Source organism: Gekko japonicus, unplaced genomic scaffold, assembly GCF_001447785.1.
Source record: "Gekko japonicus isolate JY-2015 unplaced genomic scaffold, Gekko_japonicus_V1.1 scaffold1420, whole genome shotgun sequence".
NCBI lineage: Eukaryota > Metazoa > Chordata > Lepidosauria > Squamata > Gekkonidae > Gekko > Gekko japonicus.
Window position 1 is genome coordinate 246,057 of NW_015162525.1, and position 12,643 is coordinate 258,699.

The window sequence follows — 12,643 nt, forward strand, 5'->3', positions numbered from 1 at the left end:
CCCCAGGGTCCCCCATCCCCCAGGAGCATTGGGGGGTTGTTGCAGGAGGGAGAAGGCAAAGAAGTTGTTCTTTCATGCCCAGACATTTTAAAAGGGCCCTAACCTGTAGCCTGTTCACTTCTCTTTTGGTAAAATACCCACGAGCTGCTTAGACACATGCAGGAAACTTCTCACTCATACCTAGTGAGCATCTCTAGCATTTTAAATAACTAGAAATTCCTGTTTCTTGCACCTAATATCTGTTCTGAATTGTTATGAGTTGTAAAGGTCACAGCGGGATTGAACACATGAAGGTGACATATTAAATCAGACCATTGGTCCTCCATCAAGGACAATATATCTACACAGATTGGCAGTGACTCTCCAAGGTCTCAGGTAAAGGTCTTTCACATCACCTGATTATCTTAACTGGAGATGCCAGGGATTGAACCTGGGGCTTCCTGCATGCCGTACTGATGTCCTACTTTGAATATATTAGCTTGCAGCTATGGCTTGGTGAGTGCAGATGGGAATCTCTTTTTCTGTTTTATTGAGCTACCGTAACACAGTGAGATCTCTCAACCACCAAGTTTGAATTTCTACCCTCTGAGTAAAATTCACCATTGAGGTTCACCATAGAAGTTCTCTTTGGCCTCGGTCCCACGGGAGGTTTTGCCCCACAAGAGGGACGGGTCGGGGGCGCATCAAACGGGCGCGATCACACTGCAACATCTGGGAAGCGGAGCACACCCGTCCCCGATCCGTCCTTTCCGGGTGAAACCGCGCATCAGAAAAAACCCTAGAAAAGAGTACTACCTACCTGAAACTCTGCAGCAAGGGTGGCCGTGGGATCGCCCGCGCGCCCGTCTCCCACAGCATTCAAGGCTCCCGGCCAAACTGCGCATGCATGCACATGCACAGCCGGCTGCCTTGCTCTCCGTTCCGTGGCTTCCCCCCCGGCATCTGATCATGCCGGGGAGCAACTGTGCGGCGGCTCAGGGGATCTGGCTGATCCTGCCGCTGCGCGTCTCTTTTGGTGTGGCTCAAAAAAGCTGCGCTTTGGCCGTGCCTTTCCCCGCTGAGGGATGAGGTGTGACGGGGCTCCTCTGCCAGCCAGCTGGCCGGTGGCCGATTGGGGGGCTGGAAAGCAGGGGAATCTCTGCCCCATCAGGGGGGTTGGCAACCCTAGATTCCTGCATCATCAGTGTGTTCCACGTTTTCTTTGAACTCTCCCATTTCAGTGAAGTAATGGAATCCATTCTTGTTTTGCAATTGCATTAAATATAAATATATTTACAGGGCTATTTTTGGGCAGGAACGCACAGGAACGGAGTTCCGGCTGGCTCCCAAGTTGGCCACGCCCAGCAGGAACCCATTAGCATAATAGGCCACACCCAACAGCAGAAACTCATTAGGATTGGCTACATTAGGGGTGTGTGGCCTAACATGCAAAGGAGTTCCTGCTACAAAAAAGGCCCTGGGTTTTGACAACAAACAAGGTAAACAGAATAACAAGCAAAAGGTGGGTGTGGCTGGATGAGCACACTTCTGGTAACATGGGGGTGCAACCTAATGTGCTAATGAGCTGTGCTGTCATGGGTGTGGCCCAATATGCTAATAGGTTCCTGCTGTTGGGTGTGGCCTATTATGCTAATGAGTTCCTGCTGGGCTTTTTCTACAAAAAGAGCCCTGTAATATATAAGACAGCTTCCAGACAACTATTTTTCATTTGGCATTTCCACCATGTGTGCAGATCTGTTTTACTGTTGCATCTCTTGCAATGGGGAAATCTCTGAGGTCGTCTCTGTGGTGTCCTATACAGCACCTGATAGAAGCTCTCTTTTAAATTTATACGGCACACATACATTTGTGACATCGTTTGTTTATGTACCCGCTACCTTCTCCAACTCTCTCACAGGGCCCAATCGCCTCAGCTGCATCTCTGCTATCTACGCTAACAAGCGGCCAGAGTCCTCCTCCACTGCCACCACCTCCTCCCCCTCCTCCTCCACCACCACCACCAGGACCTCCTCCTGTCTTTGACACTGAAAATGCAAAAGATGATGCCACCACGACTCGCTCAGCCTTATTTGCCCAGCTGAACCAAGGAGAAGCAATTACCAAAGGTGTGTAGAAAATATGTATATATTTGCTGTTCTTCAATCAAGTAGTAGAAGAAGAGTAGGTCTTTATACCATTCTTTTCTCTACCTTAAAGCAGCTTACAAATCACATTCCTCTCCTCCCCCCCATAACAGTCTTATGTTCTTATCTAGCCATAGTAACTGAGGGGAACCTCCACATTCACAGGCACTAAGCCTCTGAATCCCAGAGCCAGGAGGCAACATCAGGGGAAGGCCTCAGTCTCTATGCCCTGTTGTTGGCCATCCAGAGGAACTGGTTGGCTACTGTGTGGGACAGGATGCTGGACTAGATGGACCACTGGCCTGATCCAGCAGGGCTCTTCTTATGTTCTTCTTAACAGGCACCTTGTGAGCGATGCTCCCTCTAAGCTGTGGAGTCTTGTGAGTAAAAATTCTACTTTGTGAGCTCCTGGCATTAAAGTTGTGAGTGAGCGATTTGGCTACTGCATGAATTAGTTTGCTCTGGAGCCATCCTTCCTGAGCTAAGACAAAAATGTGTGAGCCGGAAGCTAAAAAACTGTGAGCTAGCTCACACTAACGCAGCTTAGAGGGAACACTGCTTGTGAGGCAGGTGGGGCTGAGAGAGTTCTGAGAGAACTGTGACTGGCCCAAGGTCACCCAGCAGGCTTCATGTGGAGAAGGAATGGGGGAATCAAACCTGGTTCTCCAGATTAGAGTCTGCCGCTCTACACCATGCTGTCTCCTACTACACGATGCTGGCTTCTGGTGTCTTCCCTAAAAAAAACACACCTTGTTCTCATTAACTCACAAGCTAGTCTATGACAAAGTTTTCAACTTGTGAAGCAGAAGATGTCTAAATTCATTCATGTTACTGGCCCAGGTTTCAGATAAGCTAATATGAAGTTCTCAGTCATATCAGAAGGCTTTTGTTAAGATCGGGTTATTTATTTAAGTGCAGGGCTCTTTTTGTAGAAAAAGCCCAGCAGGAACTCATTAGCATAATAGGCCACACTCAACAGCAGGAACTCATTAGCATATTAGGCCACACCCATGACAGCACAGCTCATTAGCACATTAGGCCACACCCCCATGTTACCAGAAGTGTGGTCATCCAGCCACACCCACCTTTTGCTTGTTATTCTGTTTACCTTGTTTGTTGTCAAAACCCAGGGCCTTTTTTTGCAGCAGGAACTCCTTTGCATGTTAGGCCACACACCCCTAATGTAGCCAATCCTAATGAGTTCCTGCTGTTGGGTGTGGCCTATTATGCTAATGAGTTCCTGCTGGGCGTGGCCAGCTTGGGAGCCAGCTGGAACTCCGTTCCTGTGCGTTCCTGCCCAAAAATAGCCCTGTGTGCAGCCCTGTGTGCAGATGTGCAGCTTTATTTATTTAGGCTTATGACCATCGGCTTTGTTATTTTTTTCCTCAGTTCAGATGTCTTCACTTCTCTGGACACTTTGCACAACTTCAGCTAAGGCCAACAGTGATAATGTCAAGTAGTAGTTCTCCAGCATCTGGACTGAACCTGATCGATTGTAACACATTTAGAATCCAGTGGGGCACTTTTATGACCCAGCAAAGGTTTATTCAAGGTATGAGCTTCCGTGTGCAGGCACACTTGATCAAATACATTGGAATGGAAGGTAACAGTACAAACGTATAGACAGAGGCTGGACAACAAGTTAACATGTAGCATGTTGAAGGTGTTTTAAGATAGACAAAGACAAGACTAAATAGCAAGGTCAACTGCTGTTTTGATTTAATTAAGGGGGGAGAAGGACAGCAAAGCAATAAATATCTCAAATTAAAGCAACTGTTGACCTCATAGCCTTAGCTTGTTATTTAGTTTTGTCTTTGCTTATCTTAGGCCCTGTTCACACGGAGGATTTGCCGCACAAAAGGTATGAATGTTGGGCGGATTTTCTGGGCGCGATCACACTGCAACATCTGGGAAGCGTAGCACACCCGTGACGTCCCGCCGAAGATGTGCAGTAAAAATGTACAGCGGAAAGTGCACTAGTATCCGGAAAACCTGGGGCAGAGGCGGGCATCTGATCGCGGGAGCGCTAGTATCCCGCCGCAAACCGGATGTTTTTCGTAAGCGCGTGCACACAAACATGTAACTGAAAGCAGTGCTGCTCTGCGGAACTGCGCATGCGCACAAAGGCGAAACTCTTGCCGTGCTGCTTCTTTGCCACGCTCCAGCATTGCTGTGTGATTGCCAGCTAACAGCCTAAGCGTGGAAACTCGGGGGGACGTGTGATCGGGCTACCGCGCTTTATATTGCCCCCCGCATTATCTGGCCCATGTGACCGGGGCCTTAAAACATCTTCATCATGTTAATTTGCTGTTCAGCCTCTGTCTATAAATTTGAACTCTAGCTTCCTTTCCAATGTATTTGAAAATGTGTGCATGCACACGTTAGCTCCTACCTGGAATAAACCTTTGTTGGTCTTAAAGGTGCCACTTCAGACCAACATGGCTGACTACCTGGAACAGATCCGTTAGAATTTACAACCTATTGGCTCAAGTGGTTAAGACGCTGAACTGCAGGCTGTGGAAGGTCGGTAGTTCAGCAGTTTGAGACCCGAGTGTGCCGCATGACGGAGTGAGCTCCCGTCTCTAGTTCCAGCTCCTGCCAACCTAGCAGTTCGAAAGCAAGAAATTGCAAGTAGATAAATAGGTACCACTTCGTTGGGAAGGCAACAGCGTTCCGTGAGCCTCGGCGTTTAGTCATGCCGGCCACATGACCACGGAAACGTCTTCGGACAGCGCTGGCTCTTCGGCTTTGAAATGGAGATGAGCACCATAACCTTAGAGTCGGACTCGACTGGCTTTCGAGCAAGGGAACCTTTACCTTTACCTTTACCCTGTGGCTGCCTAAAGAACTCTCTTACTTCACCACCACCACCACTGGGTCTGTTCACTGGAACATTGTTTTTGTCCAGGCCTGTCACTGGTGTGCTTTGCTTTAGCCGTCAGGAAAATTATTTGCTTCAGTCTGGTCTTTAAGAAGTGGAGTTAGTGAGAGAAACCCTGACAGCCTGCTATTACTGATTTGGTAAAAATGTTGCAGGTAAAATCACCTTTATCCACTCTGACTTAAGATGCCACACTAGATACAGTAGGTGTGATGATTCTAGTCTGGTTTTTGTTGGGTACTTTTTAGTTTATGCAACCTGAGGAAATGGACAAGATCCTTGCAGATGTGAAGCCAATGGTTCGCATACTCAACCTTTTGCCTTTCCTGGTTCCTGAAAGCAGTCAAGGAGGGCATTTCATCACTTCTGGAAGAAAAAACCCTCTCTCCTTATGCTTTCAACCTTAATTACTATAGGCCAGTCTCCGATGTACTGTTATTGGGCAAGGTGATAGAACGTGTACTGTCTTCTCTCCAGTTCTGCATGAAATGGCCATTTAAAAAAATCTGTTCATCTTCAAGATGGTGTAAGACTCCTATGTGATTTTGCTCTTAATTTGTGTGGCTGCTTGTGGTTTTCTTAGGACTTCGCCATGTCTCTGATGACCAGAAGACCCATAAGAATCCCAGTCTTCGTGCCCAAGGAACATCGGTTCGCTCTCCTACAAGAAACCATACTTCAACTCCAACTACTCCCAAGACACCTCCCCAACAGAGCTACTATCCTGTGCTAGAACTTGAAGGAAAGAAGTGGAGAGTGGTAAGTTCAGCTCACCTGTAAATTACATGAGAAATAACACATTGCCTGCCCTAGATTTTCCAGTGGTCATGGCAATATGGCACACAAAAGGGCACGCGAAAGCATCTCACTACAAATAAATGTAACTTGGGGTGAATACGGCCTTTTTTTTAACTGCATAATTTCTTTTATCACAAACATAAAAGGGGGAAATTTGTCTTTCGATTTCTTCTTTGACAAACCCATGCCTAAATTATCATACATTTGTATATTTCACCTTATATCATTAAGAATATCAGTTGCAGATATATCAAATCTTAACTTTGTATGTCCTTAACGTGTTTTAAATGTCTATATTTTACTTAATATAATCTTCAAACCACTTATAAAATCTTGACCATGTATTTTCAAATGTAGTTTCTAGTTGTCCTTTCAAAATTAAAGTTAATTTGTCCATTTCCGCCGCTTCCAAAGTTTTGCTTAAAATTTCTTCTCTCAGAGGTGTTTCTGTTCTTCTCCAATATTTGGCATAAAGCATTCTAGCAGTTGTAGTCAAATACAGTATAAGATAAGAGTCATTTCTTTCACAATTTTCAGGTAAAATATTCAACAGAAATATTTCTGGGACAAAGGGTACCGAGTATTTTAACATTTTTTGTAGAATTTCATGAATCCAGGCCCAGTATTTTTTTGCTTTATCACATAACCACCACATATGGTAAAAGGATCCCACATTATTTTGACACTTCCAACATACATTTGAACATTTAGGGTCAAATTTGGCCAGTTTATCAGGTGTAATATACGGCCTTTGAGATTCAGGTGGCATACTGTAGCTCTTTCCTTTGAGCAGGTATTGAGAGTAGGTACAACCATTGTTCCCTCTAAGCTGAGTTAGTGTGAGCTAGCTCACAGTTTTTTAGCCTCTGGCTCACACATTTTTGTCTTAGCTCAGGAAGGAGGGCTCCAGAGCAAACTGATCTATGCAGGAGCCAAATTGCTCACTCACAACTTTAATGCCAGTGGCTTACAAAGTAGAATCTTTGCCCACAAGACTCCGCAGCTTAGAGGGAACATTGTACAACTGTGCTACATGAAACAGCATTATAGTTTTTCTGGAAGTACAAGAACAATTAGTGTCGTGATCAGGGATATAAGTTGGAAAGAGAGATATGCAGATATGGTCTTTCCGTCAAATCGTGTATTCTCGTACAGCTTATGCAGACATGACCTGTCGTACTGAAAATAATATTGTAACTTTGGGGAAGAATGTTTGCAATTGCAACAAACATCATCTGGTAGTTACAAAACAAGTTAACTTTGAATAAAATCATACTGTCAGCATAAAATTCAGATGTCACAACCTGACTAGATTTACAGGATAGGTACCACAAAGGCTGAACAGCAACAATGTTAAAAATGAATTAAACAAAGTTAAAGAATTTATTGTACAGTGCACTTAAAATACAAATTAAAAACACAGGCCTTCAATTTAGCCTCTAGGCTGCAACACCAGTCTAAGTAGTCCTCAGTGTACATTTTATAATACAAAGGAATATACATAAGTCGATTGACATGTAAATAAGACCACAATCGCAGTAAACAAGACTGAACACGTTTCAGTCCAATGAGCCTTCTTCAGTGATCATTAATACATAAGATACACATACACACCAAGAACAATTGTTGATGTAATAAGCCAAAAGAGGTATGTATTGATTGATTCACATTTTAATCTGTGTGGACAAATGGTGACATTTTTTGGATCGTTGATCTTGTTCATGCTCATGCATACAAATGTATGATTACAAATTATATCTACTTTGGCAGTTCATTTCCTTGTGATGTGTATGTATACATCAATCAGCAATATGACAAAATATTTTATTTTACTGTGATTGTCGTCTTATTTGTATGTCATCAACATGTGGATTCGTGTGCATTATGTAATCTTCATGGAGGACCACTTAGTTCAGTGGTTTCAGTTTGGAGGCTAAATTCAAGGCCTATGTTTTTAATTTGTATTCTAAGTGCACTATACAATAGATTGATTTATTTAATTCATTTTTAACATTGTTTCTGCTCAACCTTTGTGGTTCTTGAGTCAATTTTTGGGTTGAGTTTGTATTTCCCTTTTTTTGGTGTATTAGATTTACAGTATAAACACAGTTCCTCCAGTCTCTGCACCTGTTCGGAGATGATTTCTTGAACTCTGCTCCACCATAAATATTTAGAGAATTAATATCTGAACATGTTTTTCTTGTTAATATTTTCAAATAATAGAACTTCAAACATTTATAAGGAAAATACATGACTTACACAAATTACAGATTCTGTGACCATTAACAGAATTAATATCTGAACATGTTTTTCTTGCTATTATTTTCAAATAATAGAACTTCAAAAGTTCATAAGGAAAATACATGAAACCAGAACAGACTTACACAAATTACAGATTCTGTGACCGTTAGCCTATTGTTCATTATTAAAGCATGACTTTGGAACTAATCACTTGCAATATAGTGGAAACAAAATGAAATTTTGATGGTGCAACTTCAGATTAAATATTCATCAGTTTTTGTGAGATCTTTTTGACTGAAAGAATTGCTAATTTATCGAGACCAGTGAGTAATTAATGTATTGGTTGGGTTGTATTATTTGTCATTTTAAAATAATACAGGAATACCAGGAGGACAAGAATGACCTTTTAATTACTGACACTGAACTCAAGCAAGTTGCTTACATTTTCAAATGCAACAAATCTACATTACAGATGAAAGGAAAAATCAATTCCATTACAATCGGTAAGTACCTTTCCTCCTAGGCCTAAATCTAAATTCAGCAAAGATGTTTACAGGTGATATGTTCTAAAGTACAATCAGTACTGCTGTCAAAATCTGTTGGGGATAAAAATATGAACACCTTTACCAAGTGGATTAACTTTTGTTAATTTTGTGTAGGTGCCAGGTTAAGATGTAAACATTTTTTTCTGGATTATGCTTTTGATGCTTCTGTTATTGATGTTGATTGAATTTCACCTGGATTTAAGGATAGTTTGTGTTTTATTTTGCTCCTTTAATCCTTTTAGTTTTATTACATGTTACTTGTTCTAGATTTTATTCTGTGCTCCACTGTAGTTTTTTTGAAATGCTGAGAATAAGTAAATATAAATTACTCTAGTTAGCCCAGTTCTTTGATCTATGCTTTCTTATATGGCAAACAATGTAGCTGAACAAATTATGTCACTGATTAATAAACTTTCCCACCCGCAGACAACTGCAAAAAGTTTGGCCTTGTGTTCGACAATGTTGTGGGTATTGTTGAAGTGATCAATTCCAAGGATATTCAGATACAGGTAAACATTCATTCAGAACACTGATACCCCCCCAAAAAAAATCCAAACAAAAAATGTTTCAGATGATAGACATAACAACTGAAAACTTCACTAAATCATAAGTGAGATGTTCAAAACTAGCACTGATGAGTGAGTCCCTGGATTTGGACTCATTCTTGCCCACTAAATCTTAAGATATTTACCATAGTCGGCTGTATTTATTTATTTATTTATTTATTCAATTTCTATACCGCTCCATCCCGGAGGCTCTGAGCGGTTTACATGGGTATTTGTGATAACCATCCCCAGAATAGCGTTCCACAGACACAGTGTAGACTGTATGTAGAGAGTAGCATTCATTATCAATTAGCTGGAGTTCCTCAGACCAAATCTTCCTCATCTGTCATCGCTCAGCTGCACGCACGCACACCCCAGTCTGTAATATGGGGACAATAATGCTGGCCTCCCTTACAGGATTGTTGTAAGAATTACTGAGATAATGTTTGGGATTGGTTAGGAAGTGTTAAAGGTAAAGGTTTCCCTTGCTTGAAAGCCAGTTGAATCTCCATTTCCAAGCTGAAGAGCCAGTGCTGTCCGAAGACGTCTTCGTGGTCATGTGGCTGGCATGACTAGACGCTGAGGTGCACGGAATGCTGTTACCTTCCCACCTTGGTGGTCTCCCATCCAAATACTAACCAGGGCCAGCCCTGCTTAGCTTCCAAGATCTAATGAGACAGGGCTAGCTTGGGCTATCCAGGTCAGGGCATTTTCTATATACACATGCATTATGACCTTGGACAACCTCTGCTCTTTCACAGAGAAAGGAGGTAGGGTAGAAGAAGGAATGAGCATTGCTCCTGACAAGCAGTGACTCAACCCCCTCTGTTCCTTCCTTACATCGGTGGAATTGTTGAAAAGAGTCAGCTGTTCTTGTTTTCTGGGAAGTCATTTTGTAATGCTCCAGTTTCAGAGACTGACTGGCAGGATTGCCAATACCTATATGTGGACAGATGACGAGGGTTGCTCTAAATTAGGTTTCACGTGAGCATTGGATCCTTAGAAAAGTAACATGGACTGTTTTTATCTTTCCATGTGCTGGTCACACCTACTTGACACCAGGGCTTTATAGAAAGCAATGACACCGTTTTATCAAAATTACAGTGCCATTTGTCAAAAAGTTGTTTCTGGCAGACTGGCAGTGGCATATAAGGGGAATGACCCGTCTTGCGCATGACCCATAGAAATTATGGTATATATTGTTATGATCAGGGCTATTTTTGGGCAGGATCGCACAGGAACGGAGTTCCGGCTGGCTTCCAAGTTGGCCACACCCAGCAGGAACGCATTAGCATAATAGTCCACACCCAACAGCAGAAACTCATTAGGATTGGCTACATTAGGGGTATGTGGCCTAACATGCAAAGGAGTTTCTGCTACAAAAAAGCCCTGGGTTTGGACAACAAAGAAGGTAAACAGAATAAGAAGCAAAAGGTGGGTGTGGCTGGATGAGCACACTTCTGCTAACATGGGGGTGTGGCCTAATATGCCAATGAGCTGTGCTGTCAGGGGTGTGGCCTAATATGCTAATGAGTTTCTGCTGTGGGTGTGGCCTATTATGCTAATGAGTTTCTGCTGGGCTTTTTCTACAAAAAAAGCACTGGTTATGATCCATGGTCAATACAATAAACTGAAACTGCCATAGAAATTGGCACATTAGCCAACCTGGGCAAGGGGAGAGAGATTTGTTCATTGGTGTTAACAGCTTCTTTGTTTTGCACATTTTTATTAGTTATAAACTCTTCCTGTTGTCCTTCAGGTACTAGGGAAGGTCCCAACCATTTCCATTAATAAGACTGAAGGCTGCCATATATACCTCAGTGAAGAATCGCTAGACTGCGAGATTGTGAGTGCTAAATCTTCTGAAATGAACATCCTTATCCCCCAAGATGGTGATTATGTAAGTGTAATGATTTTTATGTTCTCTGATACCAGGTATACATATGGGAATCATGCACTGCGTCACTTTTGCATGTACTCTCCTTTGTTGGACAAACAATCCCTGCCCTGGGTTAAGAGGATTTTCTTCAGTCATTTTCATGGAAAACTATTCATATTGTTATAGCTAGAAGTTGTTGTTGTTCAGTCGCACAGTCAAGTCCGACTCTTCGCGACCCCATGGACCAAATCACGCCAGGCCTTCCGGTCTTCCGCCGTCCTCTGAAGTTTGCTCAATTTCATGTTCGTTGCGTCTATGACACTGTCTAACCATCTCACCCTTTGCCGTCCCCGTCTTCTTTGACCTTCAGTCTTTCCCAGCATCAGGGTCTTCTCCAGTGAGTGCTCCCTTCTCATTGGGTGGCCAAAGTATTTGAGCTTCAGTTTCATTATCTGGCCTTCCAGGGAACAGTCAGGGTTGATTTCTTTTAGGATAGACTGATTTGATCTTCTTGCAGTCCAAGGGACTCTCAAGAGTCTTCTCCAGCACCATATTTCAAAAGAATCTATTCTTCGGTGCTCGGCCTTCCTTATAGTCCAACTCTCGCAGCCATACATGACTACTGGGAATACCATTGCTTTGACCATGCGGACTTTTGTTGGCAGGGTGATGTCTCTACTTTTCATCATGCTGTTTAGGTTCGCTCCTATTAATGTTAAAAGAAGCTTACCTCACGTGGTTCAAATAGCGATGTTATGAGGACAGCAGAATACTAATATTATTTCTAAAGCACTTTCAAGTCAAAGCGTTGTATACCAGATACAACTGGAGACATGCCCTGCTTACTTGCTTAAAAACAAATATCTAAAGAAATCTAGGTAATAGGAAAGGGCACAATAAGGAAGAAAACAGAGGAGAATTAAGTAACAAGCAATGTCCCCAAAAACCTGGAAGTATGAGCCCCAGAGGAACTTACAATCTATTAATCAACACCTCTTGGTGGTTCCTGGCCCCAGGGACATCCGACTTGCCTCGACGAGCGCCAGGGCTTTTTCAGCCCTGGCCCCTACCTGGTGGAATGAGCTCCCATCAGAAATCAGGGCCCTGCGGGACCTATTACAGTTCCGCAGGGCCTGCGAGACAGAGCTCTTCCACCAGTGGGCGCCCACCTGCTATTGGCCTCCCCTCCAGTGACCTCAGATCTGAATGGCCACCTGGAAAACAAACTACTTCTTGTTGAAATCTTTTGAGGCACCGGCCTTTCATTGATTACTGTTTTTAGATAGGTTTTTAGATATATTTTAACTGTGGATTTGTTGTCTTGTGAATTTTATGATGGAATTTTATGATGGAACCCGCCCTGAGCCGGCTTGCGGGATACAAATAAAATTAAATAAAAATAAATAAAAAATATAAGGAATTCATCACGAGCCTCTTTTTTTGCCTGTGCTGCTTTCTGGAGTAGGAAACCTGGGAGCTAGGCCTCCTGCATCTTACTTTACCCCCCATCTAAAACTGTTGTCTCCAGAAAGACACCCCCAAATGTAGCTTTCCCTTCTAGCCATATTTGCATCTCCTCCTGGGTGGGACTCAAGCCCACATCTCCAGTGTTCAGTGGCACTGCCATTTCC

At 43.0% G+C, this 12,643-nt stretch overlaps 1 protein-coding gene across 2 annotated transcripts in view; it reads left to right on the plus strand.

The window, feature by feature from the left end:
- The window catches only part of CAP2 (CAP, adenylate cyclase-associated protein, 2 (yeast)), a 73,815-nt gene that overhangs the window by 56,058 nt on the left and 5,114 nt on the right, over positions 1 to 12,643 (plus strand). For both annotated transcript variants that reach the window (XM_015406272.1, XM_015406273.1), the window contains 5 exons: positions 1,898 to 2,105; positions 5,588 to 5,763; positions 8,423 to 8,546; positions 9,015 to 9,097; positions 10,893 to 11,033. In XM_015406272.1, coding sequence (XP_015261758.1) covers positions 1,898 to 2,105; positions 5,588 to 5,763; positions 8,423 to 8,546; positions 9,015 to 9,097; positions 10,893 to 11,033 — 732 coding nt within the window. The remainder of the gene's footprint in view (positions 1 to 1,897; positions 2,106 to 5,587; positions 5,764 to 8,422; positions 8,547 to 9,014; positions 9,098 to 10,892; positions 11,034 to 12,643) is intronic.